The sequence below is a fragment of the Anabrus simplex genome, chromosome 2 (genome assembly GCF_040414725.1).
Source record: "Anabrus simplex isolate iqAnaSimp1 chromosome 2, ASM4041472v1, whole genome shotgun sequence".
NCBI classification, from domain to species: Eukaryota; Metazoa; Arthropoda; class Insecta; order Orthoptera; family Tettigoniidae; genus Anabrus; species Anabrus simplex.
Window position 1 is genome coordinate 208,193,819 of NC_090266.1, and position 19,394 is coordinate 208,213,212.

General features: G+C 39.1%; 1 protein-coding gene across 4 annotated transcripts in view; it reads right to left on the reverse strand.

Annotated features, from left to right (window-relative positions):
- Window positions 1–19,394, reverse strand: part of LOC136864009 (structural maintenance of chromosomes protein 1A) — a 679,773-nt gene that overhangs the window by 503,621 nt on the left and 156,758 nt on the right. For all 4 annotated transcript variants that reach the window (XR_010859243.2, XR_010859244.2, XR_010859242.2 and 1 more), the window contains exon 7: window positions 5,226–5,477. Coding sequence is in view for 1 of the 4 variants with exons in the window: in XM_067140505.2 (XP_066996606.2) it covers window positions 5,226–5,477 (252 nt within the window). In the remaining 3 variants the exon portion in view is untranslated. The remainder of the gene's footprint in view (window positions 1–5,225; window positions 5,478–19,394) is intronic.

The window sequence follows — 19,394 nt, forward strand, 5'->3', positions numbered from 1 at the left end:
AAAAGAAACGTTCCGTAGGCAAACTCAGGGGAAAAGAACGCAATATTATACTGAGTGTCCTGGATTATTTTTTAAAAACTATGAATGTGAGTAGCGCAGTCAGTGAAACAGCTAAAGCTACAGGTTGTTCCGAAAGAACAATCTATGCTATAAGGAAGGAACACACACATGGTCCTTTGCGAACTCCCGCAAAAAAAAAAAAAAAAAAAAAAAAGAGAAGGACGGCAGAAAAATGCAAGGAAAACTAAATATGATGAAATTGTGCAAAGTGGAGTGCGTCGGGTGGTTCACTCTCTTATTTGCTAACATACTACCGACATTATACGTGATTTTGAGTTGGGTGAATGAAGAAGATTCTTAACCACGATTTTCCAAAACTACGTTGTATCGCTTCTTACATGATATAGGCTTCCGTTATTTAAGACAGGGTAAAAAAGCAGCTTTCATTGAAACCGATGAAATTATTAATTAGAGGCACAGATATCTCAGGGAGATAAAACGTTTGAGGACACAAAATAAAGCTATAATTTACACAGATGAATCGTGGGTAAATATTGGGCAGACAGTGACAAAAGAATGGAAGGATACGACAGTGAAAAGTGCACGGCAGGCTGCCAATGAAGGGGTGAGTTCGGAACTTAGGCCACTGAAAAGCCATGGACTGCGATTCGCCTTAGTCCACGCGGGTAATGAACATGGTTTTGTTCCAAATGCTGAACTAACATTTTTATGCCATAAAAACACGGCAGACGCCCACGAGGAAATGACTGGTGAAATTTATGAGAAGTGGTTTTCGGAACAACTGTTGCTAAACACTCCCGAAGGTGCCGTGCTCGTGCTGGATAATGCCGCCTATCATTCCCGTAAGTTGGAACCTTTGCTGGTGGCTTCTTGGCGAAAAGATGACATCGTACAGTGGTTACGTAAAAAGCAAATATGCTCAAGCGAGAAATGTTGCACATCGCTTCTCAACATAGGGATCTGTATGATAAGCAGAGAACAGATGAAATGGCAAAAGCGGCAGGTCGGCAGATTCCACGTCTCCTGTGGTCCCAGGTGAAAAACTACATCCGGTATCATAACGTATCATTCAAGAAAAATGACAAGGAAAATTTTATAACAGCTGCGTATAAGAACATTACGGAGGACAATTGGGCAAATTACGTGAACGAAGTAAAGAAAACTGAAAGAGATTTGTGGAAAGCAGACGAATTACAGAACGATGTCGACGATGAACAGTTTTTAATAAGACTTTCTTCATTGTCCGGATCATTATGAAGTTCATCTCCCGACCCCGTTCATCCAAAGCGGGAGCATCAGGCCTTGCAGAAATGATTGAAGGTGTACGTCCAATGTCTGAGAGCAACGACAGTGATTAAGGTATGTTGTATTTATTTTACCATACTACGAATATCAATTTAGTGCGTGTAGAAGCGCGCGGCTGTGAGCTTGCATCCGGAGATCGTGGGTTCAAATCCCACTGTCGGCAGCCCTGAAGATGGTTTTCTGTGGTTTCCCATTTTCACACCAGGCAAAAAATGGTGCTGTACCTTAATTAAGGCCACGGCCGCTTCCTTCCAACTACTAAGCCTTTCCTATCCCATCGTCGCCATAAGACCTATCTATGTCAGTGCGACGTAAAGCCCCTAGCAAAAAAAAAAAATATATATATATCAATTTATGAATGAATGAACATAAAATTACAAAATTACAAACGAAAAATGTAGAACTATGACGCTATGTTTGAGTCACACTCGAGCATAATCTTCATGAGTCGATTTCGCAACAGCACGCTCCATCTACGCTGTACTGCAATTTAAGGTTGGAACACTCTATAGCAGGGCTGGCCACAACGAAGCTCGCGAGCCGCATGCAGCTCTTGAATCAGTCTCGTGCGGCTCTTGACACCAAGCTTAGAGTAAAATTAATTTATATAATTAATGGAAACTAACAACATCTCGCGGCTGGCGGCAGTCAGTAGCAGCGACGTGTGGCTTAATGTTATTTAATGATATGAGATCACTTAAACCTTCATTTTCATTCCTTGAAAATCCTTTTGCTATTGATGTTGTGGGCGAAGGCTGTCCTGTTTCATCACCAATAACAAAGGATACAGCAGCTGTAGAGTTGGAGCTACTAGAAATGCTAGAAGACGAAGGAGTAAAAGGACTCAAACGAAGTGTAGTTTCTACCATAGACTTTTGGAAGAATGCTCCAGAAGAAAAATACCCAATAACAAAAGAGTGTGCTATGAGACTTATCTCAATCTTTGGGACTACATGCGTGTGTGAATCACTGTACTCAACGCTTAAATTCATTAAATCTAAATATCGATCTTAACTAACTGATGAACATTTAAGTTAACTTGTGCGAACTGGGCTTACCAATTATCAGCCAGATTTCAAAAAACTAACAGCAAAAATGAACACTCGAAAAAGTACTTCTCAAAAGTAAAATTTCATTCCTTGATGTGTACCTCAACAAAATTGTTCTGTGTAGTGTAGAAAATAAAAGTTCCTTGATTTGTTATAAAACGAAAACATCTTCAATTTACAAACCATTTTCTAAACATGATCCCAGTTTTGTCTCCTAAATTTGCTCCTAAATTTGCGGCTCCCAAAATTAAGGTTAGTGGCCACCCCGGCTCTATAGGAACAACTGTGTGTAAAGATGGGAAAAGGCAAACATCTTGGTGGAATGATGAAGTGAAAGGAGCTTGTAAACGTAAAAAGGCGGCTTATCAGAAATGGTTCCAAACAAGGGCCGAGGCAGACAGGGAATTGTACGTAGATGAAAGAAACAGAGCGAAACAAATAGTTGTTGAATCCGGGAAGAAGTCATGGGAAGATTTTGGTAATAACCTGGAAAGGCTGGGTCAAGTAGCAGGGAAACCTTTCTGGACAGTAATAAAGAATCTTAGGAAGGGAAGGATAAAGGAAATGAACAGTGTTTTGAGTAATTCAGGTGAACTCATAATAGATCCCAGGGAATCACTGGAGAGGTGGAGGGAATATTTTGAACATCTTCTCAATGTAAAAGGAAATCATCCTGGTCGCGTTGCGAACAGCCAAGTTCATGGGGAGGAGGAAAATGATGTTGGTGAAATTACACTTGAGGAAGTGGGAAGGATGGTAAATAAACTCCATTTTCATAAAGCAGCAGGAATAGATGAAATTAGACCTGAAATGGTGAAGTATCGTGGGAAGACAGGGATGAAATGGCTTCATAGAGTAGTAAGATTAGCATGGAGTGTTGGTAAGGTACCTTCAGATTAGACAAAAGCAGTAATTGCACCTATCTATAACCAAGGAAAAAGGAAGGATTGCAACAACTATCAAGGCATCTCACTGATTAGTATACCAGGCAAAGTATTCACTGGCATCTTGGAAGGCAGGGTGCGATCAGTACTTGAGAGGAAGTTGGATGAAAAATAGTGTGGTTTCAGACCACAGAGGGTCTGTCAGGATCAGATTTTCCTATGCGCTAGGTAACTGAAAAATGCTGCAAGAGGAATAGGCAGTTGTGTTTATGTTTCGTAGATCTAGAGAGAGCATATGACAGGGTACCAAGGGAAAAGATGTTCGCCATACTGCAGGACTACAGAAGTAAAGGTACATTATTAAAATCAATCAAAGGCATTTATGTTGACAATTGGGCTTCAGTGAGAATTGATGGTAGAATGAGTTCTTGGTTCAGGGTACTTACAGGGGTTAGACAAGGCTGTAATCTTTCACCTTTGTTGTTCGTAGTTTACATGGATCATCTGCTGGAAGGTATACAATGGCAGGGAGAGATTCAGTTAGGTGGAAATGTAGTAAGCAGTCTGGCCTACTCTGACGACTTGGTCGTAATGGCAGATTGTGCTGAAAGCCTACAGTCTAATATCTTGGAACTTGAAAATAGGTGCAATGTGTATGGTATGAAAATTAGCCTTTCGAAGACTAAATTGATGTCAGTAGGTAAGAAATTCAAAAGAACTGAATGTCAGATTGGTGATACAAAGCTAGAACAGGTAGATAATTTCAAATATTTAGGTTGTGTGTTCTCCCAGGATGGTAATATAGTAAGTGAGATTGAATCAAGGTGTAGTAAAGCTAATGCAGTGAGCTTGCAGTTGCGATCAACAGCATTCTGTAAGAAGGAAGTCAGCTCCCAGATGAGACTATCTTTACATCTGTCTGTTTTCAGGTGGGAGCGAAAGCTGGGTGGACTCAGGATATCTTATTCATAAGTTAGAAGTAACAGACATGAAAGTAGCAAGAATGATTGTTGGGACAAATAGGTGGGAACAATGACAGGAGGGTACTCAGAATGAGGAGATTAAGGCTAATTTATGAATGAACTCAATGGATGAAGCTGTATGCAGAAACCGGCTTCGGTGTTGGGGTCATGTGAGGCGAACGGAGGAGGATAGGTTACCTAGGAGAATAATAGACTGTGTTATGGAGGGTAAGAGAAGTAGAGGGAGACCAAGACAACAATGGTTAGACTCAGTTTCTAACGATTTAAAGATAAGAGATATAGAACTAAATGACGCCACAGCACTAGTTGCATATCGAGGATTGTGGCGACGTTTAGTAAATTCAAAGAGGCTTGCAGAACTGAATGTTGAAAGGCACAACAGTCTCTAATAACAATAATAATGTATGTATGTATGTATGTATGTATGTATGTATGTATGTATGTATGTATGTATGTATGTATGTATGTATGTAATTCTTCCCACCTTTCATCCTCCCATATTGCAGAAACTATCAAAATTTTTGTAATGAACTAATATTATGAATGATGTTCAAAAGGATCATGTCGTATGCTATCAAAGTGCACGGGAACACAGACTTACTTAATTTATAACATGCAAATACTACTGAGATTAATAAATCAATAAGAAAACAGGAAGCTATGTAAAAAAAAAAAAAAGTAAAACCACAGGTAGCAAAACAGACTATTAAGTTTAGGTAAATGAAACCATTACCAAAAAGAGAACAAAAAATATCAGTCTAAATATAAAAATATTACCCCTATTTAATTCACAGGAAACTAAACAGCAATCACTTTCAGTTTTCTGATACAATGCATCCACAAAATTAAAATAATGATTGAACTATTGTACATAGAAGAAAAACCAATCTACAGTACATTCAACAGATATTACATTCTATCAAATCATCAGTGCAGCAAAATTCTCAAATGCATTCTGAAAGAACAGAAAGATTATCTCCCACCTGAGCGTCTTCCAGGTGCACGTCACGGCCCTGGCTTTGTGACTCTCCGGCCACCATGTCCTCGTACTCGCGCTTCTTTGCTTCCACTTCTGCCAGTTCATCTTCCAATTCACGAATATCTTGTTCATGTGCAGCATCTGCCTTCTTTGCCTGGGCTAATGACTTGCGAGCAGACTCCAGTTTCTTCTGGATATGAGCTACACGCTCTTTTGCCTTGATGAATGTAGGTCGCTTTTTATTGATTTCCACTTCCTAAAAATGAAATGTAATGTTAACAAACAGGAAGTTCATACAGATCAAAGCTGAGGGTCTAAAGAAGATGGCAGGGCTCAAAAAGTTCATCACTGTCATCATCATCATCATCATCATCATCATCATCATCATCATCATCATGAGAGACAGAAAGAGGGAAGGGGATTAGAACGGCCATTCACATGATGCTAAGAACTTTTTTTCACAAAGCCAGAGTTAATAACCAATATTACTTTAAAAGATCTTCAATGACAGTATAGGAAGAGAAAACAAGGCAGTGAAAAGGTATAATTGTAAAAAAATATGGAAGCTAAAAGAAACAAGAAATGTTTTACTGAATGTCTGTATATCTGATCAATGATATATGCTCCTGTTAAAAATCTCATACAACTGAGACTATATTTAATTAAAAGTTTTTGCAGTTTAAAAAAGATCATCATCATCATCATCATCATCTCCAGCTGGGCTTGTATGTTTATAGCACCTTTCCATCTTACTCTATCCAAGCTCCATTGTTATTCCTTCACTGTGTTCCAATCTGTGTTTCTTCTAATTATAATATTCTTGATCGTTTTCAACCACCTTAGTCAAGGTCACCCTCTTGCCCTCCCTCCATCTATCTGAGTATCCACCATCCACATCAGTATTCTTCCCTCTTCCATCCTCTTAACATGCCCAAACAAACTACAATTATCACTATCTACTCTGTCGTAAAGCTTCTCCCCTCCAATTTCCCACCAGACAGCCCCATTTCTTAATCTGTCCTTTCTTTTCTTACCTACTATACTTCATTAGAAATTTAATTTCAATGGCCTGGATATTATTCCCCTGCCTTTTTGTCAGTGTCCACATCTCCAGTGCCTATGTCAGTACTATTATTTCAAGATTTTGTTCCTTTATTTTAATAATTCTCTTCCCTTTCTCCTCTAAGACAACATCATCTTACTATTTTCCATGTTGATTTTCATTCCATAATTTTCAATAACCTTGCTCAACACATCAAGTAGGGTTTGTACATCCTCTCTGTTTGCTTTCCGGAGAATAATATAATCTGCAAACAGCATTATCTTCAGCTCCCTGTACCCATTTTTACCTGTGTCTCCTTATTACATGTAATAAATTTCATCACTGGTTCCGTATTGACTTGAAAATATATATATATATTGAAACGGGAATGCCCTGCGAGCATTCGCATTCATGTATTTCTTGAGGAGAACTCACTAACACCCGGCTGTATGGATTCAAAACGAGTGCCGAGCACGCAGGTATTGTGGGGGACAGCATGCAAGCAAGCGCTGCTTCAGAGTGCCAGCCAAGGCCAAGTGACGTCACACGGAAAGTTCTTTTCTATTGTATGGCATTTCATCACGAACAGAAGGTTAAATTGTAATTTCGAGAACGTCACCTTGTAAGCCTGGACAACAAATGCTACTACCCAAAATTTCATTAAAATCGGCGGAAGGATGGCCGAGATATGAATTTTTAAGATGCTCACATTTACAGTCTCGCCGTCCGACCTTGGGCAATAAAAGGAAGTCACCAGCCTTGAGTGGGTCAGTGTGTCACTGGACGTGTCAGTGTGTGTGCGAGCGAGCACATCGTCGTGAACCAGTCACCTCGCTATGTGATACGGTTCGTTACTCTGTCCGGCTGAAGACCAGGGTTCGAAAGTACGTAATACTAGTGTTGAAAGCCTTCTCTGTGGACTCTAACTTCGCGTGTAAGCGAAAGCTTATTCTTGTTAATATCAGTCTGTCGAGCCGTGTAACATCATTTCGTTTTTGAACTGTGTAATTGAAGAGACTGTACATTTTGAAACTGTGCTTAAAGGACTTAGGGCATAAAGACTGTGCTTTAGTTGTTTCCTCTACATGAAACTGTGTTAGGCTATCTCGTAAAATTGTGCCCTAGTGACTGAACAATTCTTTTATGGACAGTGTCACTTTATTTTGTAAAGAACAGTGCCTACTTTTCTTTCAAAGACTGTGTCAATCACTCCATGAGAAAAACAGTGTTGACATTTTCTTTTGATAAAACTGTGCCAACCTTCACTTTTAAAAGACTGTGTCAATCCATTTCACAGAGCTGTGCTAACATTTACTTTCATACAACTGTGCCGATATTTCCTTTCAAGGACAGTGCTGATTTGTGGAATACGGTACTTTTATTTCTTTTCGAGGGACTATCTCAATTCCTCTCATAAAGACTATGTCTAAATTTACGTGTAATATTGTGCCTCAGTGGTAATTTTACCTCTGAGAAGTTACGTGATTTTTTCGTAACAGAACTTGGTTCTCTTTCACAAGACTGTGTTATAAACTGTTTCCTTCCGTCTTCGCAGATACTTTAATTTCTTTCTACGAGTGTGTGTGTGTGTGTGTGTGTGTGTGTGTGTGTGTGTGTGTGTGTGTGTGTGCGTGCGTGCGTGCGTGCGTGCGTGCGTGCTAGGACATTGCATGTACTCATTGCAAACAGTGCAGAGACTGTGTCCGAAGGACTCAATTTATTTTCTTTCGAGACTGAGTGAAGTGGTGAACCATCATATCTCAGAAAATTCCAGATTATTTTCATTGCTTATCACTTCAAGTTCGATAGTGATTATTGCATTATTCTCACAGAACTGTGACTTTGAACTCATCTCTTTTTTTTTCTTTCTCAAATATGCGTCCAACACCATTTACAGTGGAACCTATTCGACCAGCAAACAGTGTCTTGCCTTAATTCGCAGTGCAGTGCGGTAGAGAAGTGTCGTATCAGATTCCACTGACATTCTGTGCGAAAGTTCTACACTTCTCTGCTCCTTTCATAGGACTTTGTGGAATACAAAACTCAACAACTATTCCACGCTGCACTATCATCAGACGACCGCCCCAGGTTCGAGTCTCCATCAACATCAAGGGCTGACAACAGCCGTGGGTCAACACCGATTTTGACGATGTGGGACGACGCCGGCGCCGACGACGGCAGACGACGCCAACGCCGCAGAACGACGCCTCCTCCACATCTTCAAGGACATTCAAACTATTCGTCTGTAAAAGGTGATAAAATTTCTATGCATTTCTTTTGAATAAACTGCAAGTTCCACTTTAAATATGAACTTATTTCACTAACCTTCTCTCATACTCTCTAAAGCATGAACCGTACATGCCATGGCGTTATCCATGCTCTCCGCAAACTGAAGTACGGGCGTCCCTGTTTCAATATACAAATGCTAAAACGAATTTACAAGTATACTGTCCACCTGTTCAATACAAAGTCGTTACAATTTAATAAATGGTCTGTCTAAAACATTAACCCGTATACTGGGGAGCGCGACTTAAGTCGCTCGAGGAAATAACCAGCCAGGTGGGGAGAGCGACTTCAATCGTACGCTGCTATTTTATTTTTTTCCTCGACTCTCAGCTTAGCCAGAGTTATGAAATTCAGTCCTCGTTATCTGCATACCCCTGTCATCAAGTGGTATTTTTAGTAAGTACTTCCGCTTAACAGAAACAGATCAGAGAGAGATGTATATCATTCAACATAATTCGCTTCCGTGCAAAAGCGCGCTATGTGTTCGCCTCGCACGGGAACTAGGCTAATCAGCTGCGTCCTTGCTATGTGCTTACTCGAAAACTTTAGTGTTTTATGAGACTAGGAACTGTATAGTATATCAGTGTGAAAAGGAGTACTGTAATTTCGGGGAGGAGTGAATTTGAACTTATAGATGCGTTGCACTTCTGTTGTTTCATAAGAGTACTTTTCAGTCATAATTATGTCTTCTAAACGACATCGAGTTGAAGAATTACGTGATGACAGCTTGCGTTCACATGTACATGAAATGTTGGAGTTTAGCGACGAGGACGATGACTTCAGTGACTTCCATTCAGATAGTGAAGATAATTCGTTCTCTGGAGAAGGAGGCACATGTGGTACAGGACAGCATTCTGGTGCTATCACAGCGAATGGTCGCGGGTTCGAAAGTAACACCTCGGGTGACGACAGTGACGATGGAGAGATACAGGCAGATTCAAACTGCAGTGATATGTCAGGGCCTATTACGTGGGTAGAAGATGGACAGAAAAGGAGTAGATTTCCAACAAAGTTCCTTCCTGGAGTAAAAGGACAGTTTATGGATGTAAAGACTCCAGAGGATATTTACGAACTGTTTGTGGACGATACTATCTGTCAGTATATTGCTGAGCAAACTAATATTTATGCGCAACAGAAAATTCGTGGGAAAACACTGGTTCACAAAATGAAACGGAGGAGTAGGGAAAAAGACTGGATACCTACAAATAAGGATGAAATAAAACTTTTATTCGGACTTTTGCTTCTTCAAGGGATTATCCACAAACCTACAATGGAGCATTATTTTTCTCGTAACAAGTTACTGGCCACGCCCATATTTTACGAGACCATGACGGAAAAGAGGTTTTTCCTTCTCTTGAAATTTCTCCATTTTTCTGACAATGAGGCCTACGATGGGCAGATGCCTCATAAACTATACAAGGTAAAGCCAGTCTTCGATCACTTTGTGAAAATGTTTCAACAGGCTTACATCCCGGATGACCAGCTATCCATAGACGAAAGCCTTCTTCTATGGAAAGGTCGCCTTGGTTGGAAAGTATACATTCCAAAGAAAAGATCCCGGTTCGGGATGGAATCTTACAAAATTTGCGAAGCGAAAACGGGTTACGTGTGGAATATGTTGTGGTACACGGGAAAATCAACAGAACTCAAGAGTGAAGTCCATGGCATCGATCTATCACAGTCTTCCAAGCCGACGAGAATTGTGTGTACTCTGGCAGATAATCTACTGAAACAAGGATACCTGATAGGAATGGACAACTACTATAGCAGCCCTGAATTATACGACCTGCTAAATGACCTCGATACTGACGCAGTGGGTACAGTAAGAACCAACCGGAAAAATCTCCCTAAGGAACTTATGAGTAAAAAGCTGAAGAAAGGAGAGGTAACGGCTGCTTATCGAAAGAAACTCATGGTTCTAAAATGGAAGGACAACAGAGATGTTTGCATGCTCAGTAGTATCCACGATGCTGAAATGCGAACTATCCCTATCAGAGGAAAGGACGAAACCAAAGAGAAACCTGTAGTTTGCATAGACTACAATGATTCTATGGGGGGAGTTGACCTTTCTGATCAGTACGTCATTATGTGCTCCACAGCAAGGAAGCGAATGAAGAAATATTACCAGAAAATTTTCCGGCATCTTCTGGACCTCGTGGTATTCAATTCATTCATCATTTTCCGGCAACATGGAGGAAAATGCAATCACCTGCAGTTCAGAATTCACCTCATCGATAAAATCCTCGAAAAGTACACAGGTTCAACCCCCGCTGAAGCAATGCCTGTCCTTTCAGTTAGACCACTTCCCGCTGCTCCCACAGAAAGATTCAGCGGTAGGCATTTTCCTGATGTGAATCCACCATCGGGAAGAAGGCAGCATGGTGTGAAGAGGTGCGTGGTGTGTCTGGCGAAAAGAGAAAGACGTGAAACAATCTACAGGTGCAGTGACTGCGACGTCGCTCTCTGTGCAGCTCCGTGTTTCCGTGTTTATCACATGCAAGATGTGTAAAAACAGTGCGTGAGATGTAAACTGTGTGACTAGTGTAAATAATATAATTAGTGAAATCAGTCCTGATGTGTAAATTCATTTCGATAAAGAAGTAATTATTGTGAGAAGACGATTAGAACCAGGCTACCACTGTAAGTACTAACTCTCAACTTATTACTGCGATTGCAAACCCAGAATGAAATGTATTTCTCTCAACTGCGGTATTTATTTCAGAAATTGTAGATTAGTTAATGATAAAGTGTATTTGCAGTGTATAGGCTTTTAATTTTCCTGAAATTAATATGAAAATATAGATATTCCGAAAAGAAATTTATATTTTTAATATACAGAAGTTAGTACGAGACTTAGGTCGTTTTTGCTCCCAAACTATAACACCCACAAATATTAACAAATAGGCAAAAAATCACTTTCTACATCAGAATTAGGATATACGTAGCATTTTATTATCAAGTATATCAACATTTGGAAGGTTTCTTGAATTTATTTGATTATTTTTCGAGTTACGAAAATTCGTCCCCACCAGAACAGAGTTACCGTATCGCGCGCTCCCCAGTTAACGGGTTAAAGGACATGTTTTTATCTTACTTGAGGTCATCTTCAACTTGAGAGTACAAAGAAAAAAGACATATATATATATATACACATATATATATATAAAACAGTAGTACATAAAGAAATTATTGAGACAAAGGACATTCATAAGTTATAATAAAAACACAATATTTAAAATGTTCATCGTTCTTCAGTCTTGTTCTTGTAAAATGAAAGCTTATTTGAACAGAGTCCGGCTCCATGGCTAAATGGTTAGCGTGCTGGCCTTTGGTCTCAGGGGTCCCGGGTTCGATTCCCGGCAGGGTCGGGAATTTTAACCTTAATTGATTAATTTCGCTGGCACGGGGGCTGGGTGTATGTGTCGTCTTCATCATCATTTCATCCTCATCACGACGCGCAGGTCGCCTACGGGAGTCAAATCAAAAGACCTGCATCTGGTGAGCCGAACTTGTCCTCGGACACTCCCGGCACTAAAAGCCATATGCCATTTCATTTCATTTCATTTCATTTTGAACAGAAATAAGTCCAGATTTGAATGATATTTAGTTTGGCTGGAAGAGTTCCTTAAAAAATTAGGTGGACTGTTTTTAATGAATCGTCAAATGGTTTTTGCCGTTTCAATTCCAGAACAGAGTGAACATTTGAGCTCCGTATTTCTTCACAAAGAGTGAAATTATTAACCAGGAATCTGAATTGAAATCAGAAAGCTGAGTGTGAAAACTTTTAATGAGTAAAAATCAATAGGATAAAATGCCGAAACATTTACTCACTCACTCTTTCTTCCAGCCCCGTGAGTATGTAGTTCAGGTCGGGTTGATGTTGACCTTCGCACTAACTGGGGTTTGCTCAGAGATTATGTTCAGAGGGGAAGCAGCGGATGAGGGGAGGGGCAGTGAGTTGAAGAATAAGAAGCCAGACCTGTATTACGTGTTGCGGCAAACTTGCTTGTTTGCTGATTCAAATCTTTTTTAGTTATTATATAAACCAGAATGGTAGTTTTTTCTTGAATTTCATTGAGATTATGAATGGGATTAGATTTTTGATCGAGGTTTATGTGAATGTTTTCTCGAATGTTTAATAAAGTTCCCTTTTTGACTACGTGCAGGATATCTAAATCCTTATCAATGGAAGAAAATGAGTGATTGTAATCCTTCCATGTGTTCACTCATACCAGAGAATTTCCTGTATTTAGCTATGAAACCGCACCTTATAGAAAGGGCAAACATGAAGTCGCTGCTGTCTGATAGCACAGCATTCTTCGACATATATTGTAGACCTGCAGTAGATGAAGTAAACCCTGATAGACTAGTGAAGAAGAAACAAAGATATTGCTTATGTGGTCGAGCTACCATTCAGAGCACTTCCTGCAATTAATTTGCTAGCAAGAAACATGTAAAAGTTACCTACACATGTGATTCTTGCAACAATGAAGAAGAATGTGAATACTCATACAGAAGTTAATTTATGGACTTTATGTACGGAACACAGAACATTATAACTTGCGCTGTGCATGTGTATTAGTAGTTGCTTGTGTGAAACAGATAAAAAGTTTGAAAAGATTTCAAGAGTGCAATTGTCTTTTATCGTTGCATTTTCACTTGCTACAGTATATGATAAGGTAACATTTGTAATTGGATGAATAAAATGTGGTGAAGATGAGATATTTCCCATTATTATGTCATGAGATATTGATGTTGAGATATAAAGTACACCATATAATTTTTAGGCATGCTTGTTGTTTCAAGGGGCCTAACATCGAAGGTTGTTTTAAGGGGCCTAACACTGAAGGTCATCGGTCCCGTATTATTTTTAGGCACACCTACAGGAGGTTTACTAAACTTTATTTTCCAAAATTTAGAAAAATGTGGCTATTAACAAACTTCATTTTAAAGTGGTAATAGGCCTATAGCTTATTTCTTATGATAAACCTTATTTCATGAAAACAGTCATAAAATATATTATGACACATCTAAGAACTAACTGGTATATGTTTATCAGCCACTACAGTATCTCTTCCTTTATCTCACATAATTTACATATCATGAAATGTTTAGAATTATGATGTTAAACCATCCAAATAGTGTTAATTAAATTACACATCCAGGATCAATGTAATGTAATTTCACTTCCATTTTACTTCTCGTAATCGCACTGGTATTCAGTTCAGCGTCACTAACATCAATGGAGAGGATTTGATGGGATATATAAGGAACTAAATGGTCAGGAATGGAGAGAAATGATGGAAGAGCTAGGAGATCACTGTGTGTTTCTAACAGCTGTGAGAGCAGTAAGGCAAAATAGAAAGTGGGACCCCTTATCATGAAAACCATTGATGAAAGTGAGCAAATAATATGCATAGACTTGGTAACTGCTGTAATGCAATGTCGTATGGCTTTTAGTGCCGGGATATCCCAGACGGGTTCGGCTCGCTAGGTGCAGGTCTTTTGATTTGACACCCGTGGGCGACCTGCGCGTTGTGATGAGAATGTAATCATGATGAAGACAATACATACACCCAGCCCCCGTGCCATTGGAATTAACCAATTAAGGTTAAAATCCCCGACCCGGCCGGGAATCGAACCCGGGACCCTCTGAACCGAAGGCCAGTACGCTGACCGTTCAGCCAACGAGTCGGACGGTAACTGCTGTTACACTAGCCAACATGATTTTGCGGTAAAATAGAAAATATGTAATTCTTATGGAAATCGCTGCCCTGATTACGAAAATGATGCTATTTTTTTCCTATCATGCCTAGTTTTGATGCAATTCAGTGTTTTAGTATCTGCATGAATTCGTAAGATATAATGTTGAGAGATGTTCTCGCGCAACTTTTTTTTAGAATACAATTATGTTATTTGATTTGTTATTGTTTGCATTTTATTATAGGTTTATTTCTGTCTAAATTTTCATTTTTGTAGTTGGGGGTTTCCTGGTAAATTCATAACAAACTCCCCCAGATACGCAATAGACCACGAGGTATGTAGGATTGAAGATAAGACAGTTGAGCGTTTGTCTTTCATCTGAGACCACTTGAATAAACAGACATGTTAAAAGCCCCAGCCCTTATGCAATGTTTATGATGGACTGATAAAGCAGTTTCCTTGCAAAGATAACAGTCCGAAAGTATTATACTCACGAAGATGAACTTGTATTTTGTACGGATGTTTCGAATCTTCTACGTCAATTGGGAGAGAAAGAGTATGATCCTAGTAACTGGCGTGTTTTTATTGACTCTTCCAAAAGAAGTTTAAAGACTGTTTTGCATCATAATCAAAATTTTCTGGCATCCGTACTACTTGCACACTCCACAAAAATGTCTGAAACATACGAGACCTAAAAGTTGGTGCTTGAAAAATCAAATATCACGAGCATGGGTGGCAAATTTGCGGTGATTTGAAGATCAGTGGATTGTTGCCGGGACAACAAAAAGGCTATACAAAATTTTCCTGTTTCCTATGCGAATAGGATAGCAGGGCATGGGATAAACATTGGGATACAGTGAATTGGCCAGAAAGGAAACAACTACAACCAGGATCAAAAAATGTCTTGAATGTAAGTCTTATTGACCGTGAAAAAATTCTACTTCCACCATTGCACATCAAATTAGGATTGATGAAACAGTATGTCAAGGCATTAGATAAAAGTAGCCTATGCTTCCAATATTTATCCACTAAATTTCCCTCATTATCAGATGCAAAAATCAAAGAAGGCGTATTTGATGGACCACAGATTCGTAAACTGATGAAGGAAAAAAATTTCACGGACACGATGACCAAAATTAAGAAAGAGGCATGGAACACATTCAAAGATGTAGTTACTAAATTCCTTGGCAACATCAAGGACCCTCAGTACAAAGAAATTGTAAGGAAAATGTTGGTTAAAGTCTAAGGAACTCAGTTGTAATATGAGCCTTAAGCTCGATTTCTTAGCTTCGCATCTGGATTATTTCCCTCCAAATTTAGGAGCTGTCAGTGAAGAACAAGATAAAAAGTTTCACCAGGATCTCAAAGATGCAGAATAATGCTATCAGGGACATTGGGATGTGAATATGATGGCCGATTACTGTTGGTCGATTGCACGAGACGACCCTTCTAGAGATCATTCGGGAACTTCAAAAACCAGGAAATTCCACGGAGGTGTGAATCTAACCTGCACATAATGTAAGTTAAAAAAAAAACTGTGCATGTTTAACCATGTAATTTTTATTCAAGGTACGGTTATATTAATTTAAAAGCAACTGTACAGCCGAAACTAAATAGGTGCTTTATGCTTCAGTTTCACGAATTTCAACATACATTAAAAATATAATACAAACCATCTACTTGCTTACAAAGCAGCATTTATGTGTATTTAATGCATGCAAAATATGATTACGTTTTGCAAGCTGAAATTTACATTAATACATCAAATTTAATCAATACTAAGTATCAACAATTTTACGTAAGAACAAAATAACATTTTGTAAAATTGCCACTAAACCAGACGTGATACGCCAAAACTAATATTTTCTCAAATTCTGCATTAAGAAATTCATAAAACCCACCTATTTTCGTTTTTACTGCACAAAAAAAGTTTTTTTTTGCCGGCTAGTGTTATTAAGCCTATGATGATTACAGTCAAAATGCAGATAAGGATTCCAGAAATGTTTTATTAAGCACTGAGGAAACAGAGGCAGTCAACAGCAATGATACTGCACTGCGAATGGAGGATGACAACAGAAGAGGAAACAAAAAACTAGAGATTGAAAAGGTAATAATGGATGGAATCCAGAAACTAAAAGAAAGAGGATATGCTTTGTTGGATTCATTCATTCACTATTTATTTAACATAAACCTCTACTATACCTGCCAACTTTCAGAAAGAGAAATCCGGAAGATCATTAAGCGGTAATTTTTTACAACAAGCAATTGTAACAGTCTTGAGACATAGTGAAAATTGGCGGCGGGGGGGGGGGATTATAAACGATACTAATCCAAGTCAAATACAATAGAACCTCGATGCATCTTTCCAGGAACTGTCATTCTCCCGTACTCATCATTGCATTTACTCAGTCCCAAAACTGCTCCATATAAACCAATGTTAAATTTCCCGGCATCTATCATTTCTCGAACTATCGTTTTATCGCATCGATCGTCGAAAAATTATTTGACCTCGGTCACAATTTTCCCGCAATGATCGATCGTACATAAGAAAAATATATGCAAAAGTTTTTTGAATTTAGAGGGACTGCTCAATACTCTTGGCATATAATAATGGCAACCTGTTACGCGAGAATGTACGTGCGATTCGGAGTTGGTAGTCTTTGAATGAGGATCTTGTAGGCTGGAGTGCTGTGCGCAGGTCATTCACGCACAACCTCACTACGAGCCTCCTGATGCCAACTCTTCTCCTCGGCCCACTAACCGACCCCTAGAAGTATTCTTATTTACAAGAATTAAAACAAAGACAGCGTAAAACTCAAATTTGTCACCATTTTCTGTGTTGGTATAGGTTGGCTAGGGCTGCCAACTTCGTTGAAAAAAAAGGGAAAATCGCGCAGTGCGCCAGATACATTTAAATTAGTCACAGGGTGATTAATCACGTCGTACCTTGTGGAGTGTGTGGGATGATAGAGGCCTGTGAACGCTTTGTTGCCTTCTGCCCAATAGTCTTGAAGAGCTGGACCTAACCAAGCCAGACAAATAATCTTTTCTCATAGCCTAGTGTTGTAACTAGCTCCTAAGCACAGCACAAGCCACTGTGACATCGTTCGAGACACGCCGCATTCAATTTCTAACCTCTGTGACATCGTCTGAGCTGAGCTGTGGGAGCCGCGCCATGTTGGGTATCTAACCTATCGTTCGCAAAGGGTCTACAGAATCCTTTCCTAAATACAGGTTATCACCGTAATATCCACGTATATCTTTAATTTGCAATAAGAGAACTGAACTTAGAGGTTTTCCATTATTACAAAATTTGTAAAAAAACAGGAAACGAAACGGCGTAAAAGTTACGCGTTTTCATCTCGCAGGCCTATATCATGGCTACAATATTTTGATACCGGTATGTATAGTATGAGCTAAATGGTTAGCACGTGTTGGGCTTTGGTTCAAGGGCTCCCGATTGGGTCGAGAATTTTAACTTTCCTTGGTTAACTCCAATGGTTCACGGGCTGTCTGTTTGCCAAATTAAACATTAGAATTCATATTAGGCAGGGCCGCATTTTCATATGCGCGTAGATTGCCTATCACGCGACAACTCGAAAGACCTGCACCTGACTCCGGAAGCCTCGCACCATTATTGTTGTTTTAATAATAATAATAATAATAATAATAATAATAATAATAATAATAATAATAATAATAAATTTACATAACGAAAAATGCCCCAATACAATACCTGTACTTTATTATTTTGGTTTCCAACTATTTTCTATTTTTTATGTTGCCCGCATTAATTGTTTGCCTGCATCCATCGTCATTTCCGCCTGCCCCCTAAAAAACGATGCATCGAGGATTTACTGTATATGTTATGATCACCCCTGAAATTAAATACTTACACAAAGTTACATCTTGATGAGTGCTCATCTGTTTTCACTTAACACTGGGAACACTTTCTGTGATCATATAAAATAAGGAAATTAAGCAGAATATGCCTCCCGAAAAGACTGATAATATTGTTTCTTAGTTGAAATCATTACGAACATTACTAAATCAATTAGAAATTTGTCACGCAATTCCATGAGTTTCAGAACTACCGCCAATGTTACACACGCACACAAACAAAGCCTTTCAGCTGCTACGAAGCACAACGCAGTTACTAAAGTTGTTTTATATAAATTCACAGCCTGCTACTTCTCACGGATTTCTTTTCTTCAAAATCGCAGCCTGCTACTTGTTTGGGAACATGTCATTGAATGAAGCAGCAGTTGAGGTAGAACAGGTGGCAAAAGCATGGTGATAATCGATAATGTGATTATCGATACATTTACCGGTCGAATTTCAAACACTGCATCTCATATTACCAGCTACTATCGAAAGTCAAACAAATCCAATTTGTAAAAAAAAAAAAAGACAGATCAGATTAACCAGCGTTTCATCTTAGGTCTGACACTGTGCCTCTTATATAGGGCTTCTGATAAGTTCATCTGCATACACCCCAGCATCAGTGGGTAGGATCTGACACATCCCACTCTGATGAGTCTAGTGTCAGACCTAAGACGAAACGCTAGTTAAATAGAGCAAACGCCTGAAAAGCCTTACATCTGATCTGTTTTTTGACATGCTCTATTGGTGGAAAAAATATCTAATTCCCTCCTTGGGAACTTAGAATTTCATTCCAGATTAAATTTGACCGCAGAAAGCGAATCCAAGCGCGGATAATTCAAAATCCGTACAATAACGTTGTTCATCCATACAACCGTAAAACACACTAAAAATCCATACATTTTATGGATAAACCGGAATACTTGGCAGGTATGCTTTACAGTATCTATGGAAGGCCAGGGGAAAGGACAAGCCCCGTAGATGTACTGCTCCCTGACCTTTGAAATAATTACCTAAATCCTAAATTAAAACAGTCATATACACTATTTACAGGCAAAGTAACAAAGTATAGCCTAATGTATACTTATTTTTCATTTACACAACCTTTCACTCCCTGGTTCATTCTTCCACATATTCATGTGCATTTTCTCACCGCATGTGCTTCCTAACATAACATTTAACTATATTTACATTTCTACATTTAATGTTGGCGAGGAGATTGTTCCACAACCGCGCTGAACGAGCAAAGAAACCTAGTTT